This window comes from Dufourea novaeangliae, unplaced genomic scaffold (assembly GCF_001272555.1).
Source record: "Dufourea novaeangliae isolate 0120121106 unplaced genomic scaffold, ASM127255v1 scaffold54, whole genome shotgun sequence".
In the NCBI taxonomy this organism is placed as follows: domain Eukaryota; kingdom Metazoa; phylum Arthropoda; class Insecta; order Hymenoptera; family Halictidae; genus Dufourea; species Dufourea novaeangliae.
Genome location: NW_015373944.1, coordinates 149034 through 165792, shown reverse-complemented (window position 1 = coordinate 165792; position 16759 = coordinate 149034). Strand labels below are relative to the sequence as shown.

Genomic DNA, 16759 nt, shown 5'->3' with positions numbered 1-16759 from the left:
TCAGCTGATCGTTAACTGCTAAGTCGAGTTTGTTTAACTGCTAATATCTCGGAAGTGGAGCTTCAGATTACAAAACTGTAAAGCACTTTTCGTTGTGTATTTGCATGAAGAATATCCATGTTGCGGATTGTCCCATTTTTTTGGGACACCCTGTATATACATACACACGCGCGCGGCGGGAGCCGTCGCCGTGTGCAACAAGCCGGTCGCACAAATGACGAGACGAAGTTACGTATACGCGCGAGCAACAATTTCGAAAGATATGTCATTTCTTGGAACGGGGGTCCCGCCTATCTTACAACAGTCCGAATGTATGGATACGCGGCGGCAGAGAGAGGCGTGTCACGGTTCGGATAAAAATGCCCCGCAAAACGTTGCAAACTGGTTTCATTTCCATACAGACGCACGGAAATAAGTTTCGAGAGAGCCGAACCCAACGTTTATATACACGTATATTTCTCCTCCCCCCGTTTTGTCTTCGTTCTTTTTTTTCCGAAGTCCCACGGGAACGGAGGGGAACAGAGAGGGAGAGACTGGTTCTCGAAATTTTTTTTTTTAGATATCATTTACTAAGCTAATCTCTCTAACTTCACAACAAAAAAACAACTAAAGTTAGGTGATCGAATTTGAAAAAAATTGTTCTTTTTTATAAGTGTGCGAATACATACTTTTTTTTACCCACTGTGTGTATAAATTGAACTAAATAAAGGGTAACCGTTTAACAAACTCGAACGTTAGCCAGTTACTAATTCGTCCATTCTTGTCCCATTGAAATTAATTTTAATTAATAAAGCCCTATCCATTTCAATCATCCATCCAGGGTACAAGCTTTACCACTGCAAAGCAACGCGGCAAAATGGCGTCAAACGGGGAACGCCTCGCCTGCAGTAATATGAAGTTATCGTTCCGCCGCCGCATCTTAATATTCTCGACAAGCAACTTTTTTTTATTCTTTGATAGAGAGATCCAGATCCCCGGCTCTGATCATCAATTGTGAATTACGGTCACACCTCAAGACTCCGTGATCTCGATCTCGTATTGAACGTGCCCCATCGGACGCGGACTTTGCGTTTCATCTCTTCTCGCTACGTCTTCTTGCCCCCGCCCCCCTCCCGCCCCATATCAGCCAATGGGAGACGTTACAGTACGCAAAACATATACCAATGGATCAGGTTTCCCCTATTTTATTTGTATTATTTTGCAACAAAATATGCTTGACAATCACAACTTGCAGCTGGTTCGACTGAAAGTCACCACAGATTTCAACCGATGATACACAATTTGATGTCTTCCATGTAAATCCAAGAGAATTATTATTATTCAAATAAGTCTGTGTTTTATCTTTAATTTGATATTAACAAAAGTGCAAAAATAGTAATACAATTACATTATTATTTAACTTTTAAAGTAAGAAGTGCGAGGGGATCAATTTCTGATCACCTAAATCATATATCTGTATCTTATCTGTATCAAATTTCACGAATAAATTCCAAAATAGTTAGTAATTGTTTAGCATTTTTTTTTAGAAAATAACGTTTTTATAATAAACTTATTATACGGTATCTGTAGACTAAACTGATCAGGAATTGGGTTCTGATCAGGAACTGGGTCCCAAACGGTATATATTTTTATTTCTTTATTGTGGTACAGTGAATCGAAGGTAACAGCACGAAGAGGATCGCAAAGCGCACACAACCACTCCCTTTTCCGGGACGGGAAGGGCGTGACCGAGGCACATATAACATACATACACCGAGTATCGTATAATTCAGCTCCTCGATTAATCGGTATCCACCTTTGTGATCGATGTCAGCGTGACGGGGCACGCGCTGTCGATACACGCCACACCGTGAATACCGAATACCACTGGCAGAGGACCACCGATGGCGTACGGGAGAATTTATGTGAGCACTGTGTGCCAAATACACTTCCCTCGAACCTTTAAGTGGACAGGATGATCCATCGGGATCGTTCTTTAAAATACAAAGGAATTTCAATCGTTTCGTTCTCGAATTCGTCCCATAAATGCTGAAAGAGCAAGCGGACATTCGATGAAATTTATTTCAATAAATTAATTCTTATCCACAGTTCTTGTTCGTCGAGATTAATTTACAGCAGAGTGAACATCGCATGAAATGTCTCTACAATCTAATAACACCGAATTAAAAGCGTTTTTCATGTCTCATAAGTTGTGTCTGAACAACGATCAAGGTTGCAAAGGAATTGTAAATCTAATTTGCAATCCTATTCTGTGTAAGAAAAAACTTAATATTAAAGTTAAGGGGTCAGACAAAAAAATCAGCCATACGTCACGGAACAGTCAAAGAAACGAACAAGAATACCTTGTAGCATTCATTGGTATAATGAATATTTATACCTGAGAAGGTAGATTGCGTGTCATCCGATGGTCGGCGTCTAAAAGGAATTTCGCTGAAAATATCCAGTTTTTTTTGCGATTAATATTCATTTCATACAAAAAGAGGTAGACTTGCGTGTCGCGCCTGCTATTCCTAGGAACTAATTAATAGAATCACCAAAGGCAAAAACACCGGTACAAAAAGTTACAATAAAACGAACCTATATATACCACTGATCGAATACTTAACTGTATCGAGTCTGACTCGATGTTATAGGGCAAGGGGTTAAAACTGATTGCTCCCTTTGGCTACCACAGCTCCCAAAATTTCTCATATCAAACTAATACCAACGACAACAGATACGAACTCTCGGGGGAAAGGTATTAACTCGGCAGACCTCTAGTGGCAAATACAGTAGGCAATGACGCCACACTTTAATTACAAACATTTTCCATTGTGTTATGCCGGTACGTGTCTGTCCGGATGAGATATGGAACGTACAAAAACCTCTATTCAAATGCATTGAAGAATACTTATCTGATCGAATACGTTCCATGTCTGTGCGGATGATGTGAATCGACCTTTATACCCGAAAACCCTCAACACTAATAACTGTATATGTATCGAATCTCGTAGGTGCGACTAACGAGTGTGATAAACAACGATAAATTCCTCCCACGTAACGCGCGCCCGGGTCTCTAACTCCCTCTCTTTTTCTCTCTCTGTTCGTGGGTAATTTCAATGATCCCTGGGCACACCGGCTCGGCGTAAACGTGCTCACGAAGCTGATGCATAAGTACCTATAAATATGACACGCCGGGGCCCGCGGTAACGTTGCATATTAAATTACATTCTTAAGCAGCAGCAGCAGCCGACCGCGTACCAGAGAGCCCCGGTATCACGGTCAGCTGGGGCCCTGATTAAACGCAACCGAGCTGAGCAGAAGGGGTTTCCACCGCGAAGGGACAAACGGGCTGGGGGGTTGGAAAACGGTGAGATAGAGCGAAAGGGGAATCGGACATGAGAACCACACCGGCTCGCGACTCACCTGGGGCAATCACTTCTCTCTTTCTCTGGACTGACCATTTCGAGACCGCCTCGGGAGTCGTTGTTCCAGGCCAGAGAAGCCACCACACCGGAGGGCCGGCCGATGCTAATTATTCTGGTTCATGCGAGCAATTTGTCCAGAGGTACGAGGGAAAAGGGGGTGATGCGTATATTTAATAGCCGCCAGGCCTCTATAGGCCCACGGGTATTTACATCTGTAGCGAATACCATGGACGTAATGAGGGACGTCGAGGAATTATCTCGGGGATTACTTAGGCCCCTGGCCGTGTCCTGCTCTGTACTGGGCCGGTGTCCTCGCCTGGATCAACTGTGATCCGGCAGGATCTCGCTGATTATTGGGATTCGGTTGGATTCTTGGGGTGTCTACTCTTGCCGTATGGTTTCTTGAAACGGTAAGATGAAATTATTCTATACCAGTGTCAGACTGACTCCATAAATCACACTATTGAAGCAGAAATACACGTAAAGTATGCACACCAGAATTGTCAGCCCCTTAATATTTCTTATGAATGAACTTCGTAACTACGTGAAACCTACACTTCGTCGTTCATTTAGTGAAACTGATTTCAATCGAGTGATTTAAAGCAGGCTTCGGGGGAGGGAGGGGGCCGAGAGTACAACGTCGCGACCTTGAACTCAGACATCAGTTTCATTAATCGAATGTGTATCATGTATATCGATAAACTGACAGATTATCTCTCCCTCCTCCCCCTCCCCCTCTCCCCACGACGCATATAATGAGGCGTAAATCTTCGTAGACATGACAAGCGCAATATAACAGGCCGCAACTACGACTAATTATTCTAAATGGCTTGCTGATAAATACACACGCATTAATGTCTGTCGAGAGTGAAAACCTTGGAGCTGCCTCAAAGCCCCTCGGCGAAACCACGTCACGACGGTTGTCCGATTCCACCCAAGATTTTCAAATTAGCAGACACTTCTACTGGCTGTTTCAGTCAACATTTCGCATGCTCGATAGAGACAGAGATGAAGAGAGAGAGATAGTTTATACGACTTCGTGATTTTAAATGCAGTAATACTGTCCCCTTTGAAGGGACAAAATAATGGAAAATTGGAAAATTCCGAGTGCAAAGGATTTTCGGCGTACAACGTCTGAGGAAACCCATGGACTTATACGAGTTTGATACAAGTGAAAGTTGAAGAGCGGCGTGAAAGGAACACCCTTAATTATATGGTCGTCTCAATGCCCTCAATTATTATTCCTTAGTATATAAATAAACAAAAACAGAAGATCAAGATAATAACTTTTCTTTATCCGTCTGAGAATACCAAAAAAGAGCTCGATTCGGATTCGACCCCACCTTAACAAGTACATACGACCTTAAAACCCACCTTACTATTCGAGGGTTAACGACTTCCACGAAGCAATCGTGTCGGTGACAATTATCGAGGCGCATTTCCCTGATTCGTTGAATTATTACAAAAATAATCACCATTCATGATGTCACGATACTACGAAACGGCTACACATTCGATCGGTTTTTAATTACACAGGTAAAACCACGTTGTCGTGAAACGTTCATGGAGAACAAAAAAAATAGAGAGAGACAGAGACCTACAGACGCGTGTGTTCCCATTTAAATGCCAACCCTTAATAAAGATTAAAATTCATACTTATGCAAATCAGATCCAGCGATGGGTTCTTTCTGCATGCAAAGCATCCATCACGAGTTAATTACAGGATACCGTCGAAGACACTTAGGATTCCACAAAACCAGTCTGTTTTATTTTTACCCCCATAAACCAACCAGCCGCGGCACGATCTTGCATTAAATTTTCAATTTAAATTTCTTCGCCGCGGACTTTATTTTAATTCCTCTATAGTCGCAAATGACGCCGTCGCTCTACCCCCCCTCCTTAATCCCCCCTTAACGCCGTGGGATTTGTTAAAGTACCTTCGATAGCCTGTTAAAGAAAAAAAAAATTTTTTTAAATGGTCCGTCATTACCCCAAGACCGTTTTTCGTTACAAGGAACTCAATGTTCCGAGAGGGGAAACTCGTCCCCATATGCTATTATACACGTGCAAATATGACGATCGACGGAATTCATGCGAATGGAAATTATATACAAGGTGTCCCAAAATAGGTGTAACTCCTTGAAAGGAGTGATTCGTGAGGTGATTTGAAACAACTTTTTCCTTAGCGAAAAAATTCTCCGAGGCTTTGTTAACGAAATATTAACGGAAAACCCCGACCAATCAGAGCGCGAGAAAACTCAGTCGGAAGACTCGCGCTCTGATTGGTTGGGGTATTTCGTTAATATCTCATTAACAAACCCTCGGAGAATTTTTTCGCTAAGTAAAAAGTTGCTTTAAATCACCCCAGGAATCATCCCTTTCAAGGACTTACAACTATTTTGGGACACTCTGTATAGATATACATATGTATGTACTACGTGAATGGACCCCATTCTGCGCAGCTGGATGCGAGCAAAGGTACTAATTACAAGAATATCGTCGAAGAGACCGACGGATCGTCAGCGAGCCCTCTGTGTTCCTTTATCCGTGCAACCTTGAACGGTCACAAAGGCCTTCTTTCAAACTAGACACAGCCGCCATTTTTACAATACATACACAGGGTATTCACACTATCACTAGCCACTGTTTTGTCGCAAATAGTAAGTGTTATAGAAAAATGAAACAAGAAACGATTTTACAGCTTTCTATGACCAACATAGTATCGTATATTAATTTTGTATGTTTCTCGAGAAACGAATGTGACCATTAATTTGTTGCACAGAATCCTGTATAGTTGTTTATGTCACATGAAAAAGTGTCAAAAGACGAATTCATTAACGTGCTATAGAATGATGTTCTGAATGACGAAATTTGGACTCCTTACCCTACTTTGTAAAACATTCTTTCTGAGAAAAAATATATAACTTACGAATCAGAGTGGTAGTGTTCCCTTCAAAAGATCAACCGAGTGTTTCCGCCATGTGACATTCCGCGGCCGCAGTTTCACTTTCCAAGAAAGAGTGCTTTCGACGGAAACACGCGGTTCTATTACGGATAAAGACTCTGATCGTGTCTTCGTATTAAGTATAGGTACTCGAGACTACAACGAAGAACAGAATATCAAGGAAAGTCGTGTACAATGCAACAACCGATCTATCCGGAGTGACAGTAATTCGACTGCTTTCGCACTAACGCAACTGATTGCGTAAATAGTTTCCCTGTGAAAAACCGTGGTTTCAACGAAAAACAAGTATAAAATTCTAGCTCTGTAAAAAAAACGTCAATTGCAAAAGTTCAATTGCCTTCGTTTCAAGCAAAATCAACAGCATTCATTCACTAACATGTTAGAAAATTATTTGACACCCTTTGGGCCGAAAACAGTGTTCAGGAATTATTATAGTTTTTATGCATGATAATGCACCCGTGTATAAGTCCTCTTTTGGAGTGGCCTGCACGGTCTACTGACGTAAATGCCCTCGAAAATATGTGGGGTGTATTAATTCGACGGATTTATTAAAAATATCAAAAGTATCAGAAACTTGTAGAACTAGAGTACGCAATTATTGAAGCGTGGCACAATGTAGACAAGACAATGATAAAAAAATCTCAGACTTCCAGTATGGAAAATCGAATTTTTGACTGAATTCGTAGAGTCGAGATATTTCCGCGTAGACGCATAGACGCCTGCCAGTCTGGTAATAACAGGCATCCTTCGCGTAATAGGAAATTTGCTTGCTCGTTGCAGAAATGAATTCGCCAAACGGTCTCCTCGAGCGATTAAGCACCGGCTGCCAGGGACGCGAGAGCCGCTCGCTACCGATCTAATATCACGTGTTCCGCCGAGTAAAGAATCGGAGGCGATTTTCTTCCCGTGGCGGAACCAGGAATCCCAGCCAGGTATCCTGTTAACCTCCAAATTGCTACCCTCTCGAGACGGATCCAGCGCGGAAACGGCTGATTTGGAAAACACGGAATATGCACGTGGGGTACACTTGGACTGTAATCGCTATACAACTCTCGATCTCTCGCCCCGTATTTCGCTCGTGGATTATGTGTGGTGTTCGGGATTTTTTTTTTCACGGCCCACGTTCCTCCCTATTACGCGTTCAACGACGGTTAAGCTACCGTGTTGGTAGATGGCGATTGGAATCTTGAAAGAAAAAAATACGAAATACCACTTCTGGAAGAGCCAGAAATAGCTTCGAACGTTGGAGAACTCCGTGAGTTCATCGGTATAGCATGGTAAAGACGGTAAAGTAAGAATTTTAATAAAGACCCTCTTGTCTTCAATCGTTTCAAGCAGTTATGGAAGAAAATAAATGTTTATTTAATCGTTAACCTTGAAACTTGGCCCGTAGAAGTGCAACATTTTTTTAAACATTCACTGATTAGGTAAGAACAGATTCTGGTGATATATGACATCTTTCTGGTGCATACAATTTGTATAAAAATACCTTGATCACGTTTCGCAAGAATATAGGAGCAGAGAATCCTGGATTTAGAGAATATTACTGCTTTGTGAATTATATGTATTATTCCCACTATGTATTGTCTGTTCGAGAGTTAAATGAATGGAAATTAATTGGTCGAGGGATTGGAATTTCGATATTATGGAAAAAAAAACATTAAATAATAGGCGATGATTGCAAAGCAATGTTCTAATGCGTGGATGCGAAAGAAATCGACTGTATCATAATTCAAACCTATCGAGAGTTCAGATAGTCCCTGAAAGCTTCATACCTCATGGCATTAAGCCTCTCCTCCTCTTCCACGTCTATCCTTCCATTCCCCTGCACGGAAATCGAAGAAACGCAAACGTACTTAGGGTCTCACAGATAGTCGGGAAAGCAACTAATGCGAATCGTAAGTAAACAGCAATTAACGCGATCCTGAACGATTATAAGGTCTACTCTCCGATCCTTTTCTGTGTTAGGAACCTTATAAACTGAGGGCGTTAAGTAGATCTTAATGGACCTGGCAGTATCTGTAAAATTTTTCTTCGAGAGATACTGCCACTTTCTCTGCTTCTAATCTCACGGAATATTTAAAGCCAGTAAAACAGAATAGTTACTATTCATTGCCAGAATGCCGAAGAATAGTTCCCAATCTCGTAAAACCTCACAAAGTGTACTGCTGCCATTTTATTCCATTAGCTGCACGCCAAAGAGTATTCTACTTTACCCTTTACAATAATAAAACTATCGAACTCAGAAAACAGATATAACATATTTTACCTTGATCAAGTTTTTAAACATCGATGATACGATGTATTGAACCGCAAAATTCAACCCACGCAAGAACGACATTACGGCGTAGGGGAAGAGCCTCCTACCAGTTCGTCGACCGAGTTCCTAACAGTCCTAACTCCATTTTCCAAAAAAATTTAGTTAATCAATCTACATCTTAATCGAAGAACACCATCGAACGCAAGGTTCGCGCGGATCAACCCCTGAAGGCGAGGATTTGATTCCACGGTAGAGATGGACCAGGTGTGAAGAACCAAGGCGGGCGGGAATAAAAATATTTTCCTGACGATCCTCTGGCCGAGCATTGTAGCCATAAATAAAACAAGAAATTCCACCGGTTGGTCCACCATAAATCGCCGGTTCGCCGCCGCTGCGTTCGATGGTCTCTGAGGAACCAAGAAACTCTTCCCCTGCTCCACCAGCCTCGACTTTTTCGATCGTAAACAGTATACATATACAAGTGTACGGGAATATACACCCCCTTAATACCTATCGGCCAACAGCGATGCTTGAAACTTTCGATTTCGCAGCTCCCCCGCGTTTCCGTGATTTATGCAAATCCGAACACGCTCGCTGCCGACCAAGGAGCCGCATTGGAAAATCCCCGTGTGCAACGACGACGACGACGACTCGGTGTACTTCTGGTTGTAAATCAACGGGTTATGTCGGCTGGGATGGTAGCGAGGGCGCACTTCCGCCCGACAACGAGCTACGCTTGACGATACATACAGGGTGAGTCGATAAGAACTACTATCTAAAATAACTCGTTACTTATTGGTTGTATCAAAAAACGTTTTAATAAATTATGTATCATTTTAAGGGACGCATCTCGGTTCAATATATTTTTGTTTTTTTCTTTTTTAGATATCAAGGAGACCTTGTGTTTTTTCAAGGTTAATGCATCTGTTTTTTTTTTAGTACCACGTTATTGTCGATGGAAGGACGAAAAAATCATGCATTGACCTTGAAAAAACTTAAGGTTACCTTGATATTTCGAAAAATAATATGATATAAGAAAATCAATCTGTATCCATCCAATGCGTTCCTTAAAATGCTATATAATTCATGAAAACATTATAGATGGAACCAATGGGTTATGAGTATGAGGACTGCGGATTTTTATGCAAAATAAAAGTTTCTAAAGTATTTTATAAAGACAGGAGCAATCGTAGAAATGTATTTTCCCTCTTAAGTATCTTATTGAGTTCAGAATAAAATAGAAAGCTCGTTGCATCCGATGACAGTGTTGTTTTTTATTGTATTTCACAGAGCCCTGTAGACTATAAATGCATAAAATTCGCAGTCTAGTTATGAGTTATTTTTATAAACAATCGCTACCTTTGAACTATTGAGTACATGTAGAAATTTTGAACATTGCATTGATCCCCCTGTGTGATGAACCTTACACTGTTTTAAAAATGTGAACTTAATTAATATTGTTTTCAGACGATTATGTACTTATATTACAAACTTAGTTAGACTTGGAACGAAATAATTTTTACCATCGGAAAGAGCGAAATATTTGATGCAGGAAACATGTAAAATGTCATTTTTTGTTAAACTGGTCATAATACACTCTGGCATTGTGGTCTAGATATTGAACTTGATCCCATTCCTAGCGAAAACCCGAGATTGTATGACTTTAAACGGAAACCCTCGTTTATTCGTATAAATAATTCTCTACGGCGAGATTACAAGTGTAGCTTTTATTATTCGATTGCGGCGTGTGAACAACTTTCGGTTCCTGGTTCCTTACGCGATATTTTATTCGGATTTATGGCCGATAGTTATGGGCAGTTTGGACGCGGAGATCCTTTTAGTGCCCCCCATGAGAGTATGCGTATACTCAACGGGAATCACTATTTTCTTGGGAATTCATGTATACAACTCAGAATATTATTTGGTGGTAGAAAGTACTCACACCGAGTCACAGAAGTATTCGTATACCTTATCCACTGTAATTTAACTGACCGATCATTTTTCAGTACACGCGTTTTTAAAAATTCTTATCGATAGAAATGAAATTCTTTGGAAAGCAACACTTCGAAACAACGAAAATCGAAATTTCGATAAACTATTTTTAAAAACTTATTTCTATACAAATGTGTATTCCACAAAGATATTTTCAATATATTTTTCCATCGTTAAAATAACTTCACATAAAAACAAAACATCAGTTCCAAGGAACGATCCTTTACGATCAAAATAGAAACAGAATCAAGTTCGTATCTTTAACATCTACAGACATAAAAGTTCTGTTGTGATGGTAGTTTTCGTCAAATACGTAATTACTGTATTTTGCAAACAATCTCGAAACCAGCAAAATGATGACTTAACCCCGCGCTATTTTCAGATCAAGCCTAACACATTTCGATTTCAGCAAGAACCCAGACATCCTGTACAAAAGTGATCTGCTCGGCGTGGAATGACCCGGATATGTTCACTGAGTCTGGACCCCCAGGCAGCCCTTGAAACTCTGTTCAACGCGATCTTTGGGGCGTCGATGGGGCCGCTCGTCATCAATTAACATTACCAGAAAGATTATTCTGTCGACGAGGATGTAATGGGCGGCGGCAAGAGATTTATGCCCGCGCGCACCGACCGGCATAATTGACCGCTTAAGGGTTGTTGCGCGCCTCGGTGTACGTCACCGGCGAACACGACGACGATCTGCAATTTTTCTAAGGACGTTCCCCGTCCAGCCCTCCCTTTCGACTTGTGTAATTAAATCCTCAAGGTGTATCGATCGCCTCGGCTTGACACGGAATCGGAACAGAGACCGTGGAGGCGAACGAACAAGTCGTGTGCACCATCTCGCGAAGTTATACGCAAGACGGTCTGGGTCCCCAGTCGCTCTTGGCGATTGTTACACTGCGGGCTGATCTTTGTGGCCAGATTGGAGACAGTCGGGACTTCGTTAGCGACCCATTGTGAACAGATGTGATCATTATGCGTCCACTTTGCATAAGTTCTAGGTGGGAGTATGGGGGTCGGGGATGAAGAAGTGGATAAAGAAAGCGGTAGACAGCCAGGTAGAAGCGGACCAGGGCAGATAGAAGCAGATTAAAAGGAGGACAGAATTGACGGCCAGATAGAAGGAAATGAAGAGACTATGGGTTGCGAGAATGTTCGATACTGTCAACCGGTTCCGATTATTCACGTGCCAAGGGCCAGTGTGTGACAAACTACCTGACGAATGTTTATTCGACGGAATTAACCCGTTAACCCTTTCGTTCCTACTGTCGCCATACAGCTGGATATTTAAAATTACGAAATAAAATGGTAATATCTCATGTGTTTGTTCATATCTGTGAGTACATAATAGTTTCTTAAGAAGGAAGTCGGGACGGAAGAGAGATAGATCGAGGAAGACTGGTCGTCGTCTCCCCCCCCCCTTCGGGTTCTCTGGCAAAAATGTTGCACCGTTCCAAACGGAGTTACGGCATCAGCGTAATTTCAGCCCACGCTGCGCACCCGGCCTCGCGCAATACGTAATTCATACCGTTTTCATTGAAAAGAAGAAAAATAGAAGTATCGCCGGGCGTTATGCTAATACGATAGGCACGGGGGCCGTTACTCGGCTGGCCGTATGTCACTGACCACCTCCGCCGACCGGCACCTTCAACTGAATAATAGACGGCCTTCTTGTCGCTGTTCGTTGGTCGTGTATTCGGGAAGGATCAACTACAGTGATTCCTCGATGAGTGCGACACGAACTACGGCGTTATTCCCACCACTGGGGTAGAAAAGTTCCCTTCTGAATCCAATCAAAACAGAATAAACAAAAGCTAGGCAGAGGCTTGGTTTAGCTTCTGATTATTCTGCTCTGATTGATTCCAGAAGGGGATCCTCCCAGTGGTAGGAATAACGCTGTTGTTCGTGACGCATTCATCGAGGAATTGCTGTATCTGTTAGTAAAACGGGGGGAGGATAAATGTCCCAATTACTATTACCTAAAGATTGTAGCGGAACCTCGTTTAATGAATTTACGTGTTGTTTAACGTAACAATCATCAGAGTTTGGAGCATAATACTATTTAACATTCTCCTTCCTTAAAAAAAAAATAGTTCTTTAAATTAAATATGACGAAGTACTTGATGATTAATTAGAATCTGCGAGCGATCCTAATGTCCCTGTAACTGTCACCTCTAACATTAACACATTGACTGCCACAGTGGAAATGGTCGTACGTAGCCAGACACACTTTATCTCGATTTTTAAGTCGTAAATCATCGAAAATATATGCGTATAGTTAATAGATGCTGTTGGTCTTGTTTTAAATTATACTGCGATCTTAATTTTACGCAACATTTTTATAACAATATTTAGATAATCCAGATTCTTTGCAATGTACGTATCACCCACATTTGGGTGACGTGCAGTCAAAGTGTTAAAAGAATTTTTCTACAATTTAACAATTCATTTGGTACAATTTTTTTATTTCCATCTTAGGGTCGGCACATAGAATCCACCCATGTGAAAGTGTTCCAAAATTTAATTAATACCCTGTGCAGTGAGTGATCGGTTAACGAACATAATCCGTTCTAATAAAATGTTCGTTATCCAATCATCGACTAGATTTTTATGGAAATTTGATTAATTTGTTCGCTAAATCCAAAAAATAAATAAAAATTACTGTTAATACTACGTTTAACTCAAAAGTACACTTAGGAATTTGAGTTTAAACCTAGGTACATACCTTAAGATTTCGACTGGAGTAATTCACAATAAAACAGTCTTAGAGTGAAAAGGGTTAACCACATACGCAGTGTCGACAAAATCATACGAACGTAACACACCAGTGAACTACTTGAACAATTGAAATTATCGGTTATTTAAACTATCCTTCCTTATCGCGATCGGTAACAAAGTGAACGAAAGAATAACACTCGTGCAAAACTATCTCTCGTAGTCACCGTCAAATATACCCAAAAAAAAAAAAACGAAGCCCGCCGACCAGTCGAAAGATAAAGAACAAACAAAAAATGTAAAAGGATGGAAACCCCGAACCTTTTCATCGATCAAAGGAACAGTTTATTAATCGGCCGGCTTTCGTGGCCGCGATCTTGTGCCAGCAGCTGCAGAGTTCCCTTTAATCCAAGATCGAATTCCCGATAGGATTACGCGCGCGCGCTCGATCGATCATCGCCGTCGACGTGATCGATATATCGACACTGCATACACACACATACACACGCCAAGGCACGGTCAATTCTATGCAGTTATGGATACCTCGCGGTCCATTAAGCGCCACCGGCTCGCCGCGCCGCGATTTAATGAATTTCTGGACCGCGCCGCATGGCTATTGGCTTTCGCTTTTTCTCTACCCAGGCCTGGTTTTGACGGTTCTCCTTGACTTGATTTATCGGCCCCGGCGGGAAGGGAAACGTTCCAGCTGTCCCGAATAACTGAACGACATTGCGATTCGCGAACGATAGAAATCTCGTATCGGCTCTTTCTCTCTGTTTACAGATCCCGCGCGGATAACGAGAAGTCTTTCGTTGTCGATAGACGATTGAGATTACGAGGCCCACGGAAATTGACGCGAATGAATTTTGTAATCCCCGTTCTGGGCGATCTTAAAACTAGAACTACCAGCGTTGAATGTATGCTAAGTTAAATTGTGTAATTATATTAATACGTGTAATATATAATACAATATAGCTTAGTACAGTGTAATATAAAGTACATAAGCAATTAAGTTAACATAAATTCCGACGGAAATGTCTGTAGAATTTTAGTAATTGTAAAATAAAAAATCTGAAATCCGTAATTTCATTACGGAAGACCGAGGATAGTTGTCATGTTTTCTAATTAAAAATTGTTTTCTCTTCAATTATTAAGTATTTAACGATTTTCTTTATTGTAACAGAAAAGGAGGTATATGTATGTGGGTTTGGCCTATCCGGTGCGGAGGCACCTTTTGCAATAGAATAAGAAAATAGTCAGAAAGGAAGTCCAGAAAGGAAGCAGTATCCCATAAAGTAAGACACTATCTATGTAATTGAAATTACTTGCATAAATATAGAATAAAAATAGAATAAAAACAGAATAAGAAAATAGTTGATTATACAGCCTGCACAGATATTCCGTTCCAACTGTATCCAGAAAGGAAACAGTCTCCGATAATATAAGATACTATCAATACGATTAAAATTATTTAAATAAAATCGAAACTGTTTTGTGTAATAATAGCTCAGGAGTAATTGCTGCTGGCACCAAGATGTGTATAGAGTCGAACATTTTAAACTTGGTTTCATTCATGAAGCATCCGTTCGCTACTCCTCCAAGCGTTGAAGTCTCCAAGTCGGTCCGGAGAGACTTCAATGCTGGGAGCAAGAGCTGGACTCGTGAATGACAAGCGCGACGGCATATACACAGGCGAACACCGTTCTTCTGGTGGCACAAAACACTTATTATCGTAAGCGAGAACCAAAAGACGCCGGTGTCCTTCGTCGATCTGCACTCTTTTGTACTAATTCAAGGAAAAATATCCTTTCTTTAAAAAGAGTACGTGACATTCGTTTAAATACGCGTGAAATTTTTGCCAGCACGGTATCCTCGTGTACCAAAAACGAAAGACCTTTTTCAAAAGCAATAACCACGTCCGGTGGTATATACACGAAGAAACCATGGTCTGTGATCAAAAACTGTTTTCTATTTGTATAATTGAATGAAACAAATTTCGAAGATCCATAACCGATCGCTGTCGGCGTTTTAACGGTTAAGATCGCTCTCGTTTCTTTTTTTTTAGCAAGATACCATAGACAGAAATATAGACTGCGCGTAATGGTGGGTCGGCGCAGCGTTCCAACTTTAAAAGTAGATGGATTACTTTAAAAGGACATGCTATCTTCTTCTAACATAGCTGAGTCAACCAATAAAAACCCAGACCCCCAAAACCTCACCCCCCACTACTTAGATTTAAAAAGAGATGCCCAATCCCCCGAAAGATATCTACCTCTTTCTAAACTGTTGATGCCCATTTCAGAGAGATGCGCAATATATATTTCTATGTCTATGAAAGAAACCTGCAGTCTATATTTCTATGTCTATGCAAGAAACAAACAAATCGATCAATCGAATCTGCCTGAAACGCGAAAACACATCTTTTTACCGTTCTAGGCGACGAAAATTCGAAATTGCGAACAGACAGAGGAACTCACCGGGGTACCCTTCCGGGATCACGATCTCCGGTCCAACTTTAACGTCGTGACGATAACGGTGCATCAGCAGGGTGGCCGTGACTCTGAGCGATCGTTGCTGTTGCTTGTACAACAGTATCGGTCGTCCACCGGCTCCTTCCACCCTGACCACCCTGGGCAACGAGAATCTGTCCAGGAACTCACGCAGTGGCATGAAACCGCCCCCAGAGCTCGCCGCCTCCGCGGTCGCCTCGCGGGAACTCGGCAACGAATCATCCCCTGTACCGGTCACCTCACCGCTCGACAACGTCGAGAATTCACCACTCGACGACATCGTCGCAAGACCGCCGTCTCGTCTAGGAGCCTTTTCACGGTCTCATATAGACACCCTGGATTTGTCGCGGACTTCGACGACGAACAACGAGGATGGACGAGATTTTCACGCGTTACACCGGCCCGGTTGTATAGGTTCCGTGCCTGAAACAGAGGAAAGAACGGGGTTAGTTACATTTAATCTACAACACACACGTTGGACACGTTAAACGTGGAGGTAATTCTGTTTTACTTTACATTTAGGCGAATATATAAATTGTATCAAGGACATCGTAACATTTTATAATACTTATGAAGGAAACACCTCATTTTTCGATATTCTACCAAACTTGATATTCCAGAAATCCAGGAACATTGTTCTGATAAACATTTGCGTGGGTAACGAAAGTTGTTTACCCCTCTCCTGGGAAAAATAATGATTTCTTGCGATTAGTTAGCTCAAATATGCTCCCGACACGTGCGCCACATCTGTATTTCCACGACAATACCCCTGAAAATATGATTTTCTAGATGTCGCGAATACGCCACGCTGAACGTTGCAGTAAATCCTCGATGAGTATTCCAAGGCTCCTTGGAATTGACAAGGAAAGGTTCTCAGGTGTAACGCTTTTTTTTGAATGAGATTTAG

The 16759-nt window shown here is 41.5% G+C and overlaps 1 protein-coding gene across 1 annotated transcript in view; it reads right to left on the bottom strand.

The window, feature by feature from the left end:
• LOC107185995 overlaps positions 1-16132 on the bottom strand; it is a 41804-nt gene extending 25672 nt beyond the window's left edge. The window contains exon 1 of the mRNA XM_015573782.1: positions 15820-16132. Within this exon, the coding sequence (XP_015429268.1) occupies positions 15820-16132 (313 nt within the window). The remainder of the gene's footprint in view (positions 1-15819) is intronic.
• Positions 16133-16759: the final 627 nt, after the last annotated feature.